The 23,829-nt window shown below is 35.9% G+C and overlaps 2 protein-coding genes across 5 annotated transcripts; one reads left to right on the top strand and one right to left on the bottom strand.

Moving 5' to 3' along the window:
• Positions 1-719: 719 nt before the first annotated feature.
• On the top strand, positions 720-20,985 carry per3 (period circadian clock 3). 4 transcript variants are annotated; one of them, XM_026221896.1, is made up of 23 exons: positions 720-850; positions 4,100-4,591; positions 4,813-4,875; positions 5,975-6,132; positions 7,637-7,755; positions 9,001-9,202; positions 9,326-9,377; positions 9,656-9,795; positions 9,945-10,023; positions 11,026-11,132; positions 11,217-11,373; positions 11,471-11,579; positions 12,181-12,309; positions 12,388-12,496; positions 12,585-12,723; positions 13,584-13,705; positions 13,791-13,964; positions 14,089-14,352; positions 15,112-15,824; positions 16,815-17,007; positions 17,926-18,112; positions 18,521-18,671; positions 19,432-20,985. In XM_026221896.1, exons 2-23 carry the CDS (start codon positions 4,266-4,268, stop codon positions 19,555-19,557), a joined length of 3,819 nt encoding a protein of 1,272 aa, XP_026077681.1. In that variant the 5' UTR covers positions 720-850; positions 4,100-4,265; the 3' UTR covers positions 19,558-20,985. The 4 variants fall into 4 exon arrangements, with proteins under 4 accessions (XP_026077681.1, XP_026077683.1, XP_026077684.1 ...); XM_026221898.1 differs by having other exon boundaries at positions 9,329-9,377; XM_026221897.1 differs by lacking the exon at positions 720-850 and adding an exon at positions 876-948.
• On the bottom strand, positions 20,985-23,799 carry LOC113055656 (prepro-urotensin II-beta). Its single transcript, XM_074559846.1, has 2 exons — positions 22,844-23,799; positions 20,985-21,447 (listed from the first exon to the last, which is right to left on the bottom strand). Exons 1-2 carry the CDS (start codon positions 23,246-23,248, stop codon positions 21,298-21,300), a joined length of 555 nt encoding a protein of 184 aa, XP_074415947.1. The 5' UTR covers positions 23,249-23,799; the 3' UTR covers positions 20,985-21,297.
• Positions 23,800-23,829: the final 30 nt, after the last annotated feature.

Below are 23,829 nucleotides of genomic sequence, written 5' to 3' on the forward strand. Positions count from 1 at the left end.
ATTTAATCTAGGATAAAGTATTTTCTAGTGCCAAATTAATGAGAATAATTTCTGATTTGAACGAAAGTCGTGACATTTCCAGTTCACTAATACTACAATAAGTCAGAATTGCAATTGTGAAATATAAATTGACTTTTTTTTTTTTAAACTCCAAGTTTACATTTTGCAATTCAGTTTAAATCTCCTAGAATTAAATGTCTCATATTATTCTGAGTTTGCATCTCTCAACATGTTTGTGCAATTTTCTGTTTTAGTGTTAGTGCGGATCCTACCGTCGTTGATCTGCTTACAAAATGTTACGCTTTTCATTGACGCATTTAACAGCAAGTTCAAAGCTCAGAAATCATAATAGCATTGCAGCTTTCGTCCGCGTAAAAATAAATATGCACTTGGTGCCCTGCGAATGCGCGCGTCCGTTCATGCGCGCTCAACCCTGCGCGAAATGTATGAATTGAACGTATGTGCCCATGTAGTGATGGCAAATTATATTATTTTACGTTTTTTAGTTATTTAACACAAGTAATCCCCCCCGTACGATGTGTGGCCTGATTTAAGCGGTTAAAACCGTTCGTTACAACGTGATATCTCCACTGCTACGCCATTGTTTTCATTGATTGTATAACATGGTCATACACGTGAGTCCAGCCGCATCCTCGGCTAGACTAGCGTCATGACCACGCCCATTGACCAATCAGACTGTCACTGTGGGAGGACGCTCCGGCCAATGGGATTCGAGAAGGCGTGGCTCCGGTCGGCCAGACTCACGTGGGGCTGATGTGTTGCGTTCCGGAGGAGTAATGGAGGGACGCACGAGGAACTCTAGCAAGTGATTATTGAACATAAACATCAAGTAAGTACTCATGTTTAACGCATCTCAAGCGCACGAAACACATTTCTAGATATAATAGTGCTGTGATGTTTAATACGTCAAGACTTCTACGATTTAAGGTAGGCCTATACCACATTATAATCAAGTTATTGATGATCTACATACGCACCGCCCATCTGACTTGACATTTGCTAAATTAAATGACTGATTTCTTTTAAACTTTTATGTTTTGTCAGCTTGGTTAGTCTGTGTGAGATGTTTGGGTCAGACAGTGGGAATTAGGTGAATATCTTTCTGTAAGTAGACTCGTGGCCGTGCATGTGCAGTGGCGGGGGCGAGCATCAGTATCACAATATCACAATATATAATATTCTCTCTAGTGGGTTTGTTATGAATGTGAAAACTATAGAGGGTGTTTTTTGTTGTTGTTGTTTTTACTCAGGCGAATCTTAACTGATGTGTGAATAGGTCAGGTGTGATAGTGGAGGTATGTTGTTTAATATCAAAATATTGTCTTGTGAAATAACTATTATATGCATTTCCATGAGTTATTATTAGTGTTTACTTTCTTAAGGTGGTTCTATAGAACTAGAACCAGTAGCCTAATATTCATTTGAGAATCAGGTTACACACAGGCTTGGAAATGTGTGGTCAACTGTTATGGATTTTCCCATTGATGATGCCATGAATTAGAGCAGGGTGGATGCGAATGCAGCCTAATGCAACTTTGAATTTTTCATGCAATATTTACTAAAATGTCATACTTCGAGAAACTGCACCATATCAAGATATCAATGAAACTGGCGCTGTTAATCAGGCATGTCTGGGTAGGTAACAACTGGCCAAATATCAGCAATATCATCCTTTAAAGAAAGTCAAATAATTGCCAAATATCAGATGTATCACAAACCAGGGTCTGAGTGTCAGAGACATACCAGTTATATTCATGTGAACTTCTGTAATTATTTTTCTGATGGTGAAATGCATAAGCTAGGGTGACCAGACATCCCTGTTTTGGTGTCATGTCCCCGACTGCAGCTGTCATATTAATATATGTAAACCACAACAATTAAAAAAACAAAAACATGCACAGATATTGTCCCAGTTTTTTAATTTGTAGATAATCACAAGAGAGATATCAATGATATTTTGAACACTGGGAAATGTCCCCACTTTTCATTTCAGAAATCTGGTCACCTTATATATATATTCATAGATTGATTTTACTAATAAAAAATTGCTGTAAATACAACCAGCCCAATACCAACAGCAGCACTGAATGAGTCTAGAGCAGCACTATCTGGGAAACCTGTTTGAAAAGTCTTTACTTTTCCAGAAATGACACACTTCTGCTTCAAATCTAGTTTTCCTTCTCTTGGTCTGTTGAATCCTTTTTGGGGTCCCAGTGCTGTTTCCCATACAGCTGATTCACCAGAACACAAGGAGTTTCATTACATCTGGTCTGTGTAACCTGAGGACATGCATCAGCTTATCTTAGCTTTTAACTGTGTAAAAACGAGTAAAGTAAAGATACATGTAGCATTTTATTGTTCACAGTAAGGGTCTGTAAAGATCATTACCTTTTGCAAAAGATCCGATAATGTTTTTTTGTAGTAAAGACTTGAGATAAAGAAACAGTGTTGCATAAATGTGTATGACAAAGAATTGTATGTGCATACATGACCAGTATTATATAATCACATAATTATGATGCATATTTACTGAAAGCACAGATTGCCGCCCTGTTCTGCCAAAATGCATTTTTGGCTTTCTGTTTGAGTTGTTTTGAGTTTTATCTTACTCAAAGTTGCCCAAATAGCCATAGAGATATATACATACACATACATATAGATAGGTAGGCAGGGTTAGTTTAGTACCATTTTGAAAAAAAAAAAAAAAATATATATATATATACAACATACACACATATTTTTAATTTATTTGGTATTTTTATATTTATAACCGAAGCCTGTGTGTTTTAAAATGAGCAGAGAGGTCTGTCTGAATTATGCACAGATGAGGTTCAGCAAGTCTATTTGGTCATTTTTAAAACCTGAGTTTTAATACCTGACCTAGTCCTACTCTGACACAGCCTATTTAGAGATCGACTGCGTCAGAGTCTCTGTACAAACGACAGCAGTCGTTACACAGACAGGTCACGGCCCTGAGAGACGTCACCGTGTGTCCAAACAAGAGTACCAAGTATATGCAGAAAATCGTCTGGGATTACTTAGTGATGTTTGTGAAGCCAGAACAAATTATGATACTTTGGTGTATACTTATAAGTAATCTGACTTCCAGTTTTTGTCTGACAAATAATAAAATGATCTGCATAAATCGCCAAAATGTAGTCTGAAGGTTGTTGGATGAAAGATTTGATGTCCCAAATTACAGAGATCTTCAGTCACTTCACCTGTAATAAATGCACTTATGAGGCACCTTGGACAAAGATAAACTTTCTATACACTTCATTGGTCATCTTTGTCCAAAGCACCATCAGGCTTTTGGGTTGTTCTTGTGCTGCATGTGCAAAACAACACCTCATCTTCATAATACATTAATTCCAGTCTTTAATGAGATGTAATGTGGTGAATTTGTTGTTTTCTTGCTTATTTTGTCCTGGGCAATGTATGTAACCTCCTCTAACAACCATAATGCATCATATTGATATGCCATGTTCAAATTATATTTCAATGAATATAAACTGTAAAAAGTTTGAGAAAACATACTTTCCAAATAAAAAATTGTAGAGCTTCAAATGCTAAAATATAGTATGAAAATTAGCACAAAAAAAGCAATTTCTGGATAAATAAAAAGAGTAATTAAAAAAAAACTATTTTTCTGGACAATGTAAATATTTTTGTTAAATATTATATTAATATAAATATTATTTCAATATACACAAAATGATGCAATATATTTAATGAATTTAAAATAAAATATATTAAATATTTCTAAATATTCATTTGAAAATCTAAAATAAAATGTTAACTATTAATTAATATATTTGTATATATACACACACACACACACACATATACATAAACTTTGTGCATTTTTACATTCTCAAAAAAACTAATTCTGTATGATTGAAAAGCGTTTTGAAAAATGGGGACATGGGTTATGTCCTCATAAGTCACCCTCTCCTTGTAATACATGTGTCATACCCATGTCATTATACAGAGTTGTGTCCTGATATGTCACAAAAACAAGAGCACACACACACTTTTAGTGGTTCTGACATTTAAAGTTTTTGTGTTTCTTTTGCAGTTCTTTCAGTGGAAGACTGTATGTAACCAGCTAGTCAAACATCATCATCCCCATGGATTTCTCTATAGACCTTCATTTTTAATGTGGACAAAGTCATCGGAGCATCTCGATTCTGGATCAGAGCTTCAGTAGCTTTGGGCAGCGGTCCGAGGAGAACTTGTGGGAAATGCCGGGAGGAGACGGCTTTCTCGATGGAGAAGAGGAGATCTCTTCTCCAGGATCCAGCAAGCATTCGGGACAGACGGACCATGCTAACAGCGGGCAGGACCCCGGGACCAGCGGAGCAGGGTCCGGATCGGGTTCAGGTGAGGAGGAGGAAGCCGAGGAGCAGCGAGGAAGGAGCAGCAGAGAGGAGAGTTCAGCAGGCTGTGAGGAGAGCGGAGGAGAGCAGACGCACGAGGATGTGGACATGAACAGCGCTCACGACTCCAGTGTCGGAGGCTCACGACATCATCATTCCTCGGCCAGCTGCAGCCCAGGAAGCACCAAGAGGTACAAGAATCACAATTATAAAGCTCATGCTGAAGGTTAGTGATTTGAACGAACACATAACTATGAGTACTCGACTTTTGCAAGACCGTTTGAGTGTTTTCTTTCTTCCTGATTTGAAAGGTAGGGATCGGTTGCTTTGAAAACTCATTTCTAAATGAAATTTGCAACCACATGTTAATGTGTAATATTAGACTTCTGCTTCTTTCTCTCTTTGTGTTCAGCTCCAAATCTGCCACTGGTTCCTCGTCGTCCAGTTTTCACAGCGCTCATCACACAGAGTGCAGGTAAACCTACTCACTACAACTTTGTCAAACAACTGAATTTTACAGGAACCTATTTACGGTATTATAAATATATAGTAAAGTCTTTTAATTTATCAGTTAATTACTTAACCTATGTAAGTTGTTAGAACTATGGAAGCCCAGTTCTGCCAAATAAGAAAACAAAATCATACTATTGTAAAACAATAAGAATAAAAAAAATATATATATATATATATATATATATATATATATATATATATATATATATATATATATATATATATATGTTGAAATTATAGTATATAATTATAAGTTTAAAATTAAGTCGAAATTGACATTGAGGTTGATTATGAGATAAATTGACAGAAATTATTAGAATTTTTGACCACATAACAAAATCACACTTTGTTAAATCATAATTCTGACACAAAAAGTCAAAATGATGAGATAAAATATCTATATAACATTGAGAATTCATTTTTTTAAACTTTTAAATAAAGAGTCAAAAGGGACATCATGTAGAAAAAAAGAAATTATGAGATAAAAAAAAAAGCATAATTATAACATCAAAAGTAAATAATTTCAACATACATATACCTATTAAAACTATGGAAGCCTATTACCATCATATAACAAAATCATACTTTGTTAAATCATAGTTATGACTTAAAGCTGCGGTATGGAACTTTTGACGCTCTAGCGGTTAATAAACAGAACTGCTTGCGTCTTGCGGAATGTGTCTCATATTCTACTGTCAGGACATAATGACAGGTTTAACAAATATGAAAAATATATATTTTTACAAAAGTTACCTACTGCAGCTTTAAGTTGAAATTGAGATAAATATAGATTTTTTTCTTTGTTACAATTATGACTTTTTATAAGTCATTATTATTAGATAAATCGACAAAAAAGTTATAAAAAATACAAGAAATAAATATATATGATCTAAAAAGTCACAAAAATGTCAACTTAGTAACTTAGTATTTCATACTTTCCACTTTTGTCGTCATTTAGTTCTTTTCCAACACATTTTCTTATGTGGCAGAAATGGGCTTCCGTGTATCATTCATTGAAATAAGCCTGAAATGATAATGAATGTGAACGTGTGCGTGTGCAGTGAGCAGACGGAGCACGGGCGTGAGCAGACGCACCGAGAGATGATGCAGACGGTGCAGGAGATGAAGAAACGGCTGCCGTCGGAGAAGAGAAGCCGCAGTAAAGCCAGTACTGTGGAGGCGCTCAACTACGCACTGAACTGTGTCAAACAAGTACAAGGTACACATACGCCGCTTGCCATGGTTTATGGGGACATTTCATAGGTGTAATGGTTTTTATAACTATACAAACTGTATTTTCCATCCCCCTAATGCTAAATCTACACTTTTTAGATTTTCAAAAAACTTAATTCTGTATTATTTACAAGCTTTTTTCCTCAAGGAGACCAAAAAAATGTCCTTGTTAGGTTCTCATTATGTAGAGAACACCAGGACACACATACACCTCTTTTGGCATCTTCTCAAAGCATGAAGCCACTAGAGGGACAGCGCACATTCGGTCTGTGATTATGTAACAGGCTTTGACTGCAGGAAGGGTGCGTCCAGGTCCTAAACGCTCGCTAGCAGGAAACTCCTGCTGAATCTGTTCATGGTGTTCGTGCACGTACTGCTTTCATACATCAACGCTTTCCCATGTTTGTCGCTGCATCAGATACTTCTTACAGTTTAACGCCTGTGTTAGGATGATGTGGGCTGATGCTGATAGCTTCTGCGTGACGTCATCATGTGCGTCATGGCGTTAAGTTACCGTGAAACCCAACACGCTGGAATGTGGTAGAGTTGTATTTCCTGGTTTTTGGGGAATAGATTCTCCTAATCAACAGAATCCAAAAATGTTGTTTTGAATGTTTGGGCTGTTTGAACAAACTTTATAGTAAACTAAAAATGTTAAAGAACGAAACGTAATATTTTATTTCAGATAAAACATGATTATGAGCTTCTAATAAAATTAAAATCTAATAAAAAAACTTTATTTCATTATATTTAGTTTATAATGTTGGCCTCATTGACCCAGAACAGATGTTCTGATGACATTGTTGCATTAATAACAGACACCAGAACTCAAGAAACGTTCTGCTGAATCATTCGTAATAATGTATGGTTGTTAAAAATAAATAAAATAAAATACAAATCTGATATGCATGAAGAAAGTCCTATAGATTACAGTTATCACTTGGAAAATTCATCTGTAATGTTGCTTATGCAAAGAAATCTGCTAAAACACCACGGAGGGATTGTTTTAATGCAATCAATTTGTCATTTTATTTAATTTTTGTTTTAAATGTGCAGCAGTTTCATATTTTCACTTACACAATTGCTTTCGCAAAATAACCATTGTTGTGTTGCTATAGGTTTGCTGCAAGTTCTGCAAACTTGTGTTTTGTTTTGCAGAATGTACTGCAATGTTGTGATAAATTATTGGCAGCTTTGCAGAGTTCATGTAGAAACAATAACTGTAGTGCAATATTTTGGTAATATTTTAAGGGATTTAATCATTATGCATTTTGTTTTTGTTTTAATCAAATCTGTATTAGTAGTATTAACAGTGCCTGTGTTTGTTTATTTCTGTTTGCCATCACTGGAAATAAATGTCAGTAGTCAGTCTATGATGTAATGCTATGTAATCTTGTGAGCCACCTGCTCTGTTGTTAAAGCAAACCTGATTAAACACTGATTAACTAGATTGTGGCTCATTTTTACTCTTCCTCTGACGCCTCCTGCAGCAAACAGCGAGTACTACACCTTACTAATGAGCTCCGGACTGGAGGAGAGACGAGACACTACTGTGTGCACGCTGGAGGATCTGGAGGGAATCACATCCGAACACACGCCCAAAAACACTGTATGTCCTGCTCCGTTTCCTCTGAAAGCCTTAATGCAAGAAACTCTGTTCTTTCATGCACTGGTCACAGGTTTTGGGCCATCTGGCTTTTCGTAATTTTTATGTTCAGATTAGTGGATAGAAAACATCCAAAATACACTTGCACTTATATCTATTCGCATCTGTAGATTTTAATTACAAGACCTCTATATAAAGGTTTCTGAAATCTCCATTTGCAGCAGCACTTACGTACACCACACTTTGATTTTATTTCTATCTATATTCAAAATGTTCTTATTTCAAAGTAATTATAGTTGGCTAAAAAGAAAAGGAAAACTAAAACCATGAAAGTAAATAAATAACTCACTACTCGAAATAAAATAAATGTTAATAATATGTAATATATTTAGTTTACTCAATATAAGTAACTTGATACAATACAAGTAACTTGATGTGCTAAAATAATTTAAACTAAAGCTGAAATCATAAATATATAGACGTATTTAGAGATGACAAAAATAATATATATTACTACTTAAATGAGCATGAAAGAAAACATCTAATTAAAAATATTAACTAAAACTATAATGGTATTTCAGTGATACTAAATGTCTCCCAAGTTGTTCATAAGCCTATATTATTTAATTCCTTAAGACATGGAGAAAATGTACTTTTTTCTGTCTGTTGACAGTATTGTCTGATTTAAAAGACAGTGATAAAAAGAGATATTAAAAATCCCCTTTGTAAAAATCTTTAACTCTAATATGACATCAAAATAAAGGATTTGGAACCTGGCTATACCCAGTGTTCAGATGTATGTCTTGGAAAGGTATGCAAATTAGTACATATTAAAATAGATAATGTATATGTAAACATTTCCGAAAATGTACCATTAAAAATAAAACTGATATTGCAATTCTTAATGTAATCAATCAATTGGGTGATATCTGTAATTTTTATTTTATTTTATTTTTTTACCCTATTCACCTGTGATTTCTAGCCTTAAAGGGATAATGAAAAAATGTATTCATCCTCAGGTTGTTCCTAAATGAGTTTATTCATCATTTGAACAGTAAAGATGTTCTAGTAACCAAACAGTTGCTGGTAGCCATTGACTTCCATAGTATTCCAGCGTTCCATAGTATAAACACAGGTTTTGTTCAACTTGAGAGTGAGTAAATGATGTCAGAATTTTCATTTTGGGTGAACTAGCCCTTTAATGAGTGGGTACGAGGTGTTCACAGACCGCTCTCTTGTTTTTTTTAGGACACGTTTGTGGTGGTCTTCTCTCTGGCCTCTGGGAAGGTGGTTCACGCGTCTGAACAGGCGTCCAGCGTGCTTCACTGCAAGAGGAAGTTTCTGGAATCTGCCAAGTTCGTGGAGCTGCTGTACCATCAGGACGTCAATGTGTTTTACTCGCACACGGCGCAGCCGCGACTGCCGCCCTGGAACCTGGGCACAGACAGCGGTGAGGAACTGTTACATTCCAGTTTAAAGCTCCACTTAGGAAGCATTTCACTGATATTGCATGTACATTTAATCATGCATATATTTTAGGAATAAAAATGTTATTCGTCTTGTCTCTCTGTAGCAGCGCTTCTGTTTGAATGCGCCCAGGTCAAGTCCTTCTTCTGTCGAATCAGGTGAGTGAGTTTCACCTCATTTATGATTTCATTTCTACTTCCTGTGGACTTTTTTGCAGTCTATACAGCATCATTACTCATTCTCATCTGATCATCTCATTATGTCAAATCACATTGTATGTATTATATAGTGCTTTATACCATACAGTATCATGTACTCATGTAAGCATCATTATCCAATTCAGTTTAGTTTGGTTTTTGCTCTCTCTGTTGTCAGTGGAGTCAGACTCATAATATTTTTGAACGTTTTATGTGTGTGTGTGTGTGTCTGTGTTCAGAGGAGGGAAAGATAGAGATGGAGAGATGCGTTATAGTCCTTTCCGGATCACTCCATACCTGCTGAAGGTTCGGGGACCGAGCGCAGAGGAAGAGCCATGCTGTCTGGCCCTGGCCGAACGCATCATCTCAGGATATGAGGGTACGAGCCGTGTGACCTTTCACCCCGTCACGCTCTTAAACAGTAGTATAGTACTTTGAGACATGAACTCAGTATGTTACCTGTTTGTCTTTTTTTTTTTTTTTGTCTTATTTAGTCATCATTATTTTTTTATTTTTTCTTGTCTCCAGCCCCTCGCATTCCCATGGACAAGCGCATATTCAGCACGACTCATTCACCAGGCTGTGTCTTTTTAGAAGTGGACGACCGGTGAGTGATTTTCACCTTTAGTCTCAAGAGCCAAGTAAAGGAATCAGCAGCTTTGGCGAATAGTTATGAGTTCAAATAATACAATTATTATTGTTATTGTTGTTATTATTCCAAAAATAATATGTAGCATGGAGTAAAGCACAAAGTACCACATTATTAGTAGTAGTTGTAGTAGTATTGCTATTTGAAAATAATATGTTGCACGAGGAAAGCTGATCAGTATATTATTATTATTAAATATTATGTTGCATAGAGTATGGCTGAGCTGTATGGAAGCCAATTTCTGCCACTATATAAAATATTAAATAAAAATTTTAAATTTATGCATTTAGCAGACGCTTTTATCCAAAGCGACTTACATTGCATTCAGGCTAACAATTATTCCTAACATGTGTTCCCTGGGATTCGAACCCACAACCTTGCGCTTGCTAACGCAATGCTCTACCACTTGAGCTACAGAAAAAAAAAAAAATTGCAATTCCGACTCTTTTTAGTTTTTTTTTTTTTCTCGTTTATATCTCATAATTCTGACTTTATAGCCCACAATTGTTTTTTATTTAGTGGTGGAAACCATTATTATATTATTATATTATTATATTTAGTGGGCTTCCATACTGTGAGTTTATATCACATATTTTGTTCTTTATTCCCAACTTTATAACTCACAACTTTGACTTCATAACTCACAATTGCGTGTTATAAAGTCAGAATTGCAAGATATGAACTCGCATTTCTGAGAAAATTAACTATTGTTTTATTTTTGATTCAGTGGCAGAAAGTTTGATATCTTGTTTTTTAAAATGTACATTTATGCATTTAGCAGACACTTTTATCCAAAGCAACTTAATATTGCATTCAGGCTGACAGTTTTCTCATGTGTCCCCTGGGATTCGATCCTCCAACCTTGAGACGTGCATTTTAGGGACAAGAGATTTAAAGTAAATGCATTTCCTTGCGGTAAGTGATTCTTCATGTATTAGTTGTGTGTGTGTGTGTCCACAGTGCGGTGCCTTTGCTCGGTTACCTCCCTCAGGACCTGATCGGTACCTCAGTTCTGACCTGCCTGCATCCAGACGACCGCATGCTCATGCTGTCCATGCACCGCAGAAGTACATCCATTACAGCTACATTGTAAAGTCTTTAGCAGTCTTGTAATAAAAAGGTTTTCATTAAATTGGTCTTGACTCCTTCAGTTCTGAAGTACGCGGGCCAGCCTCCGTTTGAACACTCACCCGTCCGGTTCCAGTGTCAGAACGGGGACTACGTCACCCTGGACTCCAGCTGGTCCAGCTTCATCAACCCCTGGAGCCGTAAAGTGGCCTTCATCATCGGAAGGCACAAAGTTCGCACGTAAGCGCCGGCTTGTGAGTGCGCCAGTTGTGTTGTGTATCCGAGCACGGACATTTGCTCATACAGAAGCACTTGTTTTTGTGTGTCTTCTCTGTAGTGGACCTCTGAATGAGGACGTTTTTTCTGCACGGAGTAAACCTGAGCAGCCAGGCATGTGTGAGGACGTTAAAGAGCTGCAAGCCATGATCTACAAGCTCTTCTCACAGGTGAGAGATCACTAAATCTACTGAGGGAGAGCTACGTTAGCAGCCTTTTAGCAGGCCAGTTGGTCAAAAATGACAGTAAAGGCATTTCTAATGTTATGGTTAGATAGACATGTTCTAATGGGTTAGATTCCCCGGGAACACATGATAGAGAAAAATTGATAGCCTGAATGCACTGTAAGTCGCTTTGGATAAAAGCATCTGCTAAATGCATACTTTTAATTTTTAATTTTTAATTTCTGACCCCAGACAAATGTTTTTGAATAGTTTAGCGTGGATCTCTTTGTGTGAGGAAAATTACATAAAAAGTTATAGGAAAGCACTTTTCAAAACACAATGTGTATTGCCTTCCTTTAATTAGAGCAAGATGACGGCAATCTAAAATCTGAAAATAGTCAGTCCACAAACTGTATAAAAAATGTTTTAAAAAAAAAACCTTGTTAATGGAAATGGTTAAGCTGAAAAAAAAAAAAAAAGTAAAAATTTGAATCAAACAAAAAAAAAATATCTTTGATAGTATATAACACTGCTTCATATGTGGCTTTGCTACAGTTGCTAAGCACATTTAAGGCTTGCATTTTAATCATATCTGTCTTTCACTCAGCCTGTACACAATAATGGATCCAGTGGCTATGGCAGTCTGGCTAGTAACGGCTCTCACGAGCAACACATCAGCGTGGCCTCGTCCAGCGACAGTAATGGAAACCTCTGGGAGGATTCGCACAGAGAACGAGTACGCCTGAAAGTGCTTGTAAAGTCACATATGAATGTTGGTTTGACTGGAGCTAACGAGGGATCTTGTGTGTTGTAGATGACATTGCAGCGGTTTTGTGCTGATGTCAGTAAAGTGAAGAGCTGGGGCCAGCAGGCGTATCTGGACTCCAGGAGGAAGCTCACACCTTTAGGACCAGCCACTGCAGGTCTGGGATGTCTTCTCTATATCTGTCTACAGTCATCTTATCAATTGGTCAAGGTGTAATATATTTAAACTATATTTGTTTTCATCAGTGGCGGCAGCAGGCGTTTATCCTGATACCAGTCAGGGTTTGGGAATTAGAGATCATCTAAAGCAGTCTCTTCAAGAAGCCCGGAAACAACCACACATCCCATCCTACCAGCAGATCAACTGTGTGGACAGCATCATCAGGTGAAGCTAGTATATATGTGTGTGTGTGTGTGTGTGTGTGTGTGTGTGTTTGTTTGTTTGTTTGTTTTTGTATGTATGTATGCATATATTTATTTATATATATATATATATATATATATATGTGTGTGTGTGTGTGTGTGTGTGTGTGTGTGTGTTTGTGTGTGTTTGTTTGTGTGTGTGTGTGTGTGTTTATTTATATATTTATATATAATTACTGGGTGATTAATAATTACTGGATAAATATTTTAAATATGCAGTCAATAAAATTGTATTTTATTTTATATAATTATTTATATAATGTATATATGATAGAAGATTACATTTGAAATAATAGTGTATTCATGAACAGTGTTATCCATTACTGGATAATCCAGAAAAGTCAGTAATTTTGTTGTTGTAATTAACTTAATTTAAATATGCAACTTCGTAATATAATATAATATAAAAAAGTATAAATGCTTTATATAAAGTAGTTATTTTATATTTTGGAAATTCACAAATAATTATAAATAATACAAATATTATTTAAAATAATGGTGTAGTAATAAATATAATTGGATAATTCATTTTTTTTAACTATCATATGAATATATCATTATTTAGATTAATATTAAAATAAATAATTATTATATTATTAATATTACACACACACATTTATATAAATAAGTGTGTGTGTGTAATATTAATATACTATCTATTTAATTTTAATATTAACATTAATTAATAATAAAAAATGCGTTTTCTATAATAATTAAATAAAAAATATATATAAAAAAACATTAGAAACTTTTTTTTGGATATTATCATTAATTTTAAGTGTAGCCTGAGATCTATTTATTGAGGTTTGTTTGTTCTTCTAGATATCTGGAGAGCTGTGCGACGTCTCCTCTGAAACGAAAGAGCGAATCTCTGTCCATCACTACGTCATCTTCATCCTCCATGTCTGAGGAAGACAAACCCACAGCGGCCGCACATGAAGACGGTACGAGTTCTCAAAGTCCATTCCAACCGGGTCTGTATCCTCCTAAAACCCTGCACAGATCCTGATGACTGTCTTTCTCCTGCAGAGGGCGCTGGTGCTCTGGACAGCCAGGTGTCTGCGGGATCGGTCACGACGGCAGCGGTGGTGGGAGCGCCGCTCACAGACATTACAATCTCCACAGAAGCCATGAGCGTGGTGTCCGTCACCAGTCAGTGCAGTTACAGCAGCACCATAGTGCACGTCCCACAGCCCGAGTCGGGTGAGTTACACTGACCCAAAATTTATTTAAAGTTATAGTTCACCCAATTAGAATTTGCTATTTAATTTGCACACTCTCATGCCATCCGAGATGTGGGTGACTTTTTTCGCTCGTCTTCCTCTAGAGGTCACAGCTTTAGAAGATGCTCCAATGGGGAGTGAACCTACAGACTCCGCCCCCACTCCTGCATGCCCCGCCCCCAGCACCTCCTCCTCAGCGGCTCAGGAGGAGTTACTCGTGTTGGGTCTTACTAAAGAGGTGCTGTCGGCCCACACCCAGAAGGAGGAGCAGCAGTTCGTAGATCGTTTCCAACATCGTATCCTGCAGAGTCCTTACAGCTCCTACCTCCAGCAGGACAACAGCAGCAAGGCCCATTCTCATCACAGAGGTGTGTGTGTGTGTGTGTGTGTGTGCGCGCTATCTGTTGTTATGTATCAGTCTATTAACTTGTCATGTTCTTCTTTTTTTTAGTTGCTTCGGATAAAAGTGTCTGCAACTATCTATTATTAAAACTATATATATTTTATATAGTTATTTTTTATCTGTAAATGTAAAGAAAAACTTTACACATTAACAGTGTGCTAATAAATATTGTTGGAAAATCCAATAAATGAAATATTTGTAATAATAATTTAATACTTTAATATATTGAAATATACAAAGCACTTAGTTATTAGTCCAAATTTTTTTGTTTTATATTTTTATTATGTAATATTAATTATTGATACAAATGATTATAATTGATATTATTAGTTTTTTAATTTAACATTTTTATATAATTGGTGTTTTAAATTTTTTTGTGATATTTTAAGTAAAATATTGTGTTTTTGTGTGTGTGTGTGTGTGTGTGTGTGTGTGTATGTATATATATATATACACACACACACACACACGCACACACACAAAAACACAATATTTGACTTAAAAAAAAATATATATATATATATATATGTATATGTATATATATATATATATATATATATATATATATATATATATATATATATATATATATATATATATATATATATATATATATATATATATATATAATATATATATATATATATTATTTAATCAGAATTTATTGATTGATTGGGATAACATTGGCCTGTAGCATTAACTCTACTTTCCCATCTACTCTCAGCTGATGTTGTGCGTCCTCCAAACAAGCACAAGCGTCCCAAACCAGAAGACTCGTCTGACAGCTACGGCTCCCAGCCGGGCAACTACTGGTCACTTCCCAGACCCACAGGAGCGCCTCATTCCTCCTGGCCGTCCTCAGAGTCGTCTCAGCCCCAGCCATCCAACATCGGCTTTGTGCCGCCCATGGCAGTGCCCATGCAGTCGGCCCCTTACTTCACGGTGCTCGGTGCAGGTCAGCAGCCCATGGTGGTCCAGCCTGACCAAGGTGTCCAGAACCTCCAACCCATGCATCCCATGAGTCCCATGATGGTCGTCCTGCTTCCTAATTACCCCATGTACCCCGGCAACAATGGCATGTATCTGCAGGGGATGCCCGTCCCGGCACCTGGAGTCGTTCCCCAGCCTCCCTTTAATATGTGTGGCTACATCCCGCCTGGTGGCCACATGCCACATGGGTCTCCATCTCAGGAGCATCCTCCAGGACCCAGCGTCACAGGAGCTGGGATGCCACCGGGAGCCTCAGCGGAGGTCGACTCGATACCTGCCCCCTGGTTTGGGGAAGACCTTGATGCAGCACAACCTACAGCACTCTTCTCCAGCTCTCGCTCCAGCTCACCCATCCAGCTGAACTTACTCCAGGAGGAGCTGACCAAACCCACCGAAGCCCAGAACAGCACCGGTCCAGAGAGTCTGCATGAGCACCACGCCAGAGCGGTGAGACCAGCTCAGATCAGACTTAATTAAGTTGAATTAACCTGAGGAGTGACGTCATTTACTCCATCTGAAGCCATTTTAAAAAGTATTTCATTAAAATGTTGGTGCATGCTGTTTTTATGACCCCATAATATGTTATTATATTAATAGTTAATAAAATATGTAAGTAAAATTTAAAAAATTAATATGAAATGGCCTTTAGAGACCAATTGTTATTTAGTTTATTCTTATTAAATACTTACATTTAAGTATAATATTGAAATATATTACAAATATGAAAAGGATCATGTGGAAGGGTTGTAAGAGATCAATTGTTTTTATTTATAATTTGTTTAAAATACTTATAAGAAATCACTTCAATGGGCCCTATATATAGACCGATATATTTTTTATTATTAAAATGCATATACTGTGGTAAAATATTCGAATATCTTTCAAATGTATATTTGAAATATTTGTAAACATTCACGTGGAAAAGCTGTAAGTTATGTTATTATATTAAGTATTATTAAAATACATTAAATATAAAGGTAAAATGCATTAGAATTATATGTTCAACATCAAAAGTTGATATTAAAAGTTATACTGGTATTATAATAATTCTGAAAATAATATTAAAATATAATTAAAAATATAGTTTTTTTTTTTTTTTTTTTTACGTAACAAATTACAATATATATGAATTCACATAAATATTTTATAAAAATTGGAAAGGGCCTTAGTAATTAGTAAGTACCAATTATGTAATTTTATTGAATGTTATTAATAATTATTCTTAAAATATTTAAGTGTATATTTATAGATAGATAGATAGAATATTAAACTACTTTTCATGTGAAAGGGCCTTAATTAAGCATATTTTTATGCATATTTTTGTTTCTTTTGTGTTTGTTTTTGTTTTGTTTATCCTTAAAGAGAAGTAATGAATTATGATCTGAAGTGAACTGGCTCAGTCAGCATGACTCCAGCTGTGTGTTTCTCTGCTCACAGGAGGACGCTCCCAGCGAGTCGGGGAACCAGGATGCCCATTCTACCTCCAGCGAAATGCTTGAGCAGTTGCTACAGGAGGACGCCCGCTCAGGAACCGGCTCCAACGCCTCAGGCAGTGGCTCCGGGGAGTTGGGAGGCTCTTTGGGCTCCGGCTCGGGACTCTGCTCTAACAGAACATCTAGCAGTCACACAGGTGCGGCTCAAAATGACCTGTCCATCACACTCAGTGTTGGGTGGGAAGAATTATGCATGGTTTTTTTGCATTGAATTTCCATTATCAAGAAAAAAAAAAAAAAATATATATATATATATATATATATTACATTACATTATATTATATTATATTATTATTTATTTTTTTCAGGCTTAGTTTTAATTAACTATAACAGATCAACCTATCTAGGGTTTGAACTAGTGATAGATTAATTAGTAGTAAATTAGTTGGACTGTTTCTGTCCTTTGAGATTATTGGCATTGGCTAAACAGAAATGGTATTTCATCCTTGTGTCAGTCAGTAATTCCTTAAAACCAAACTTTCAAGTAATATTTAAATTATTAAATTACTTTAAATTTAATAAATATGTGTATATATAATAGTGTTTTTTTTTTGTTTTTTTTTTACTTTCACGTTTTGAGTGAAATATTGTGTAAACTATGTTAAAATGTATGTTTAATTGATATAATAATAATAAATATTTCATTTATTATATATTATATTTCTGCAATTTTGATGAGGGGCTGATGCTCAAGCTATATAATACCAATACAAATAAATCAAATAAAAATAGATTCTTCCCCATGTATAAAATTAGGGCATGGTGTGAATGTATTTATTAATAATTTATAGTGCTTTACCATAAGCCAAACACATACAAAATTGCAGACATAAAATATAAATTTAAAATGGCATTGATTATTTATTAAATGCCATTTCAACCATAAAATAGTATCTTTATTTTAATGGTGTTTGATCAGTTACATATTTTCTTCCAGAAGATTATTTAAATGCAGAAAAAACAGAACTCTTCACCATCATTTTGTTCCTGTATGACTTTCTTCTGTGAAACACGAAAGTTTCATTAAACTGACCCCTAATGTTTCACGTTCACAGGCAGCAGCAATAGCAGCAAGTACTTCGCCAGCAACGATTCGTCAGACACATCACGGAAAGCACGCAAGTCCACGGAGGCCCAGGACAAGGAGCATACGAGCTTTAAAAAGAACGAGGACAACCCAGTATGGAGCATGATCAAGCAGACGCCCGAACCCCACATGATGACCTATCAGATCTGCCCCAGGTACCAGACCCAGAACATTTCTCGCTCTCTCTTCCTCTGAATCCTGGGTTCCCGCTCATTCCTCTGAGAAACCTGAGAGAAACATGACCATCTGAGCGTCTCTTTCCACAGGAGAAAGAGATAGCGCTGCCAGGCTCTCTCGCTGAGGTAGTTCTGATCAGGCTAAATGTCTCATTGCACCGTCAGCCCTGAGGTAGGTGACTCCAGGTGACGGTACACAATGAGACCCGTGATAAAGAGCTTGACGAGGTGACACAAGCACCTTATTATGGACGGAGGAGAGGGCGAATCTGCCAGGCCTAGATGTTTAAACTATCAATGTGCTGTCGACTGTCATCAAACAAACATGTGAGGCAGCATAAGTGAGTTTTATTGTGTGTGTGTGTGTGTGTGTGGACATCCATGCAGGGATCAGGCCCAGGTTCTTCAAGAAGACCGGGAGAAGCTGGTTCTGATGCAGCCCATGCAGCCCTGGTTCACGCAGGACCAGAAGAAAGAGCTGGCCGCGGTCCATCCCTGGATCCATCAGCACAGCGTCCCACAGGAGATCAACACACAGGTCTACAACCCCTCATTTACAGCACTATCAAACATATGCAACGTTATAGGCCAGTGTATTGGTCATATTCATTCATATTTGTAAATGGATGCTTGGCTGATTAACAGAAGAGCAATTTAAAATCTTATCTTGAGAGGTTCAGTAGATTTGCTTTATAATTTTATACTTGTATTTTTTAATTAATTATTAATTATTTAATTAATTATTAATTATTTAATAATTATTAAATCTGTATCTATCTATATATATATATATATATATATATATATATATATATATTAGTTCATGTTTATTTTATTTCAAGTAACAAAAATATTTCTATACTTTTAGTTTTAGTTAACTATAATACCTCTGCACATCAGGAGATAAGGCTAAATGTTTTATTTTGTGTGTGACTTATAGGCCGGAAAAAACTGTATTCAAATATCATGATTTATAATTGAAAATATTTTACAAGGATTAACTTGATAGAAGTTGTTTTGTTTTTTTTATAAATACCAATGGAATATGTTATGATGATATAATTTTATTTTGTATTGCTACCAATTGTTAGATCCAGTCCATTTTTTAAAAAACTCTTATTAAATAACTGTAATTTATTCCTGTGATCAAAGCTGAATTTTCAGCATCATTACTCCAGTCTTCAGTGTCACATGATCTTCAGAAAAAATTTTAATATACTGATTTGCTGCTTTGCATCATTCAGCTGCTATCTTTATTGTGTTTCATCATAATCTAATATATTTATTTCTTTTTTTAGGGTTGTGTGAGTTGTAACACCATGGAACCGGGTCAAAATCTGAACCTTCAGACTGATTGTCCAAACCCTCCCACTCCGGTCAGCTCCGGTCCGTCACAGGACACCAGACCCAACACAGACACCTGACCACAGACCCCGCTGGACCTCCAGGCCTCTGGGACTCAGGGATTTTTCTGCTTTCACAAGAGAGAGACACCTGCATCTGTGTGCCAGTCTCTCATAACTCCTCCTGAGGACATGAAACCGCGTCAGAGTGAGTTTGGACAATGAGTGACGCTCGCCACGTGACCATGCATTTCTCTCTGCTGTTCTCCGTTACAGTCCATGGACCCCGACAGCTGTGAATATCAGACTTTAATTGGGTAGTGGTGTCATAAGAGTACTTCATATTTTGCCCGAATGTTTTTGTTCATTAATAATGTGTCCTCTACTGAATCTTGCTGGCTCAGGAGGGTTTATGATCTCCAAGAAGTCCCTGCAATGAGTTTCCTGACCACTTGCGCAGATATAAATGCGTGTAAAAACATTAGCACTCACCGCTAAAATCTAACAGCGTCTACGAATGAAAAGGAATGAGATTTAGTCCAGAGCACAAAGATCTTCAATCCTTATTGAGTTCATCCAATCCAAATGAATAATTTGAATGAGGCCTTAAATAAGTTTTTCTGTCAAGAGTTTGTTTATTTTTCTTTTCTCAATTTCAAATATTTTTTCCAATAAACATGTGTTTGAATGATGTCTAACAATGTCATGCTCTGGTATAAAACTCTCAGTGATGGTGTAATGAGAATATACAGAAAGTTTTCTGTTGTGTCTGTTGGGTTGATCGCACATTTTACCCCAAAAAAAAAGATTTTTGTAAATTTACATATAAAAAGGATGACCATTATGATTGTTAGCATTGTGACATTTATTTTCATCATTTGAATTTGGGAGGAAAATCTGATTAATTGTCAAAATACAAAGTAATTTTTATTTATGCATGATTATTATAATACAGTATATATTATTATACAGTACAGTAGCTGTCACTGGGACAGTACCCTTTCATATGTTACACCTTTGTACCATATTTACCACTACAGGGTCCATATTAGTACCTCAAGGCTCCGTATTAATACCCTTTCAATTTCTCAAATCCATCATAAAGTAGATAAAAAGACAGTGCAGTTTACCGTATTATTTTCTCCAAACTTCGTTTTTGTCCACTTGTCTTTTTTATTTATTAACCTGTATTGATCTGCGTCAGAGCTGACGTGTCGTTGTGTTTTCTGTGCCGTTCCTGAAGTCAGATTAGACTCCGTTACTTTAGAGGCTCGATTACTGACCCGTCAGTCCCACCCCAACAGAAAACCTATGATCTGTACAGTTTTGTGATCAAAGATACATTTTGTAAAATTTTTAGAATGTAAATATCAGTCCAGTGTATTTTACGGAGAAAAAAAGGTGCAAAATACAACAAACTGTATGAAAAAAAAGCCATTTCGTGTCAAATTCAGGGAAATATTTTGACACCACATGATAACTATGAATAAAATACCACAGTGACTCCAATACAGTCCTCAGAGTATTTTCTTTTTGTATTTCGAGCCTTTTAATGTAACTACTTTCTAAAGTAGTATGCACACAATAACCTTTTTAAACATATTTACTTTATTTACATCAAAGCTTAAAGCATATACAGGTATATACAAATAAATTATACACTATTTTACCAACATCAAACATAAATATCTTTTTTTTGCAAATTTAGTGCATCAGGCCCACAGTTTGTGCACTAGCGTTGAAAATGACACGTAAAGCTGAGAACACGCAGGCGCACGTACTGTAAGTGTGTAAGTGCTTGAGTGTTATTAACTGGATGTTTCAGACACAGTATTTCCAGAAACACTCTGTGTTGCCGCCTCGTTTGCGATACTGCTTCCTGCCGCCCAGGAAACGACTTGACAACGGCTTTTCCAGCAAGACCTGAACGACAAACTGAGTCAGTATGCTTAAATTATCCTTCATAGCTGTCTATTGATATCATGTTCAGAGATGTCAATAAATCACTCACTTCTTTTGCATCTCGACTCGAGACGAATCCAGCTGTTCTGAGACCTGAGAGGGAAATGAAGAACAAGACTAGATAAGAGTGAGTTACGTCCAACTGCTGATATCAATCCCTTCTGTTACCGTAACCCTGCATTTAAATGTCAATTACAACAAAAACGTCATGAATTATTATTAATAATTTAAAATATTTATAATTGAACAATATAATTGTTGGGATAATGTAACAAGGACATCAGTATAGGTTCACTGTTTCTATTTAATGTCTCAGTTGTTTCTCAAGATTAAATGAGAATGTACAGTACAGACCAAAAGTTTGGAAACATTACTATTTTTTATGTTTTTGAAAGAAGTTTCTTCTGCTCATCAAGCCTGCATTTATTTGATCAAAAATACAGAAAAAACAATAATATTGTGAAATATTATTACAACTTAAAATAATAGTTTTCTATTTGAATATACTTTTAAAAAATAATTTATTCCTGTGATGCAAAGCTGAATTTTCAGTATCATTACTCCAGCCTTCAGTGTCACATGTAACATCCAGTCGATCACATGATCATTTAGAAATCATTCTAATATTCTGATTTATTATGAGTGTTGGAAACAGTTCTGTTGTCTAATATATTTGATGAATAAAAGGTTAAAAAGAACTGTATTTATTCAAAATAATTTTTTTTATAATAATATATTTACTATCACTTTTTATCAATTTAACACATCCTTGCTGAATAAAAGTATTGATTTTATTTTATTTTTTAAAAGAAAGAAAAAAAAATACTGACCCCAAATTACTGACCAGTAGTGTATATTGTTATTACAAAATATTTGTATTTAAAAAAAAAAAAATCACTTTTTATTTATCAAACTATTCTAAAAAAAAAAGTATCACATGTTCTGAAAAAATATTAAGCAGCAGAACTGTTTCCAACTTTGATAATGAATCATCATATTAGAATAATTTCTAAAGGATCATGTGATAATGATCCTAAAAATTCAGCTTTGCATCACAGAAATAAATTATAATTTAAAGTATAATACATTTAAAATATATTATTTTAAATTGTAATAATATATCACAATATTACATTTTTTTCTGTATTTTTGATCAAATAAATGCAGGCTTGTTGAGCAGAAGAGACTTCTTTCAAAAACATTTAAAAATAGTAATGTTTCCAAACTTTTGGTCTGTACTGTATCTCTAAACTAATTTTAATTCAGAGAGCTGGCAAGGCAGCATTTATCATTTTCATTTTGTACTTGATGTACTAAACTAATATAGATATAAAACAAAATAAAATTACTAAAACTCTCAAGTTAAAATAAATGAAATATTCATTCAAACTATAATAATATCTCAGTGATACTTAAATAAGACTGGAAAGCATAAGTCGAAATTGCCCTGTGGCTTCACAGCGAGTTTTAGGGAAGAGCATATTGAAATGAACCGCTGACCATCACTGCTGATGTCTCCAGTGATGAGGGACGGGTAACCGAATCCTGCGGCACCCTGGGACAGATACGCCTGCTTGGAGTAACTCAGGTCGTCTGGACTGACCCCCTGCTCCTCTTCTACAAGAACTACAGGTGAACATGATATATAACATATAACCTGCTGAACTTTAGCGTGTGTGAATGAGAGCAGATGAGAGCACTTACCAGGCCTGCCGTAGGTCATCTCTGCCGAATGGATCAGAGGACGTCCCAGCAGAGGTTCGAGGACGCTGAGAAGCAAAGCAAAGAATAGAAAGAGTTTACACATCATGATGACACGTACACACACACACACACACTCTCTTTCTTCCGTGACTTTAGTCAGGAGGGTCTCGTCTCAACGTGTTTCTGTCCTGCACTTATATACTTTCCATCGCTGGCCATGTCTCCATCCCATCGTATATTCTGTGCTTGTAAATTCACAGAGGATGAATTAATGGATCAATAAAAGTGAAAGACAGGTGCAGGGTCTGTGTGTCTGGGTTCAGGATGTAATCCAGCCGAGTTCATAAATCCGTCCGGACGCAGGTGGGAAAACGACACTTTGTGCTAGAGCTCGCAGGATGGAGTCGGCCAGGCAAATTGCCCGCTTAATTCATTTATTTAAGAGGCTGCTGAGATTTATTTCCCATGATGCCTGCTGCGGTTTCCTCCTTACGACCCTTGTGCCTTCTATTTTAGGAGACTGGAAATGGCAAACAGAAAGTGTGACCAATTTTCTTAATGGTGTAAAGAAAAAATGTGAGTTATTTTGGCCACAGAACTTCATGAGTGATAGACACATCTCTTCAACCACAGATCCATCCATCTATCTATCCATCCATCCATCCATCCATCCATCCATCCATCCAT

Source organism: Carassius auratus, chromosome 36 (genome assembly GCF_003368295.1).
Source record: "Carassius auratus strain Wakin chromosome 36, ASM336829v1, whole genome shotgun sequence".
Lineage (NCBI taxonomy): Eukaryota > Metazoa > Chordata > Actinopteri > Cypriniformes > Cyprinidae > Carassius > Carassius auratus.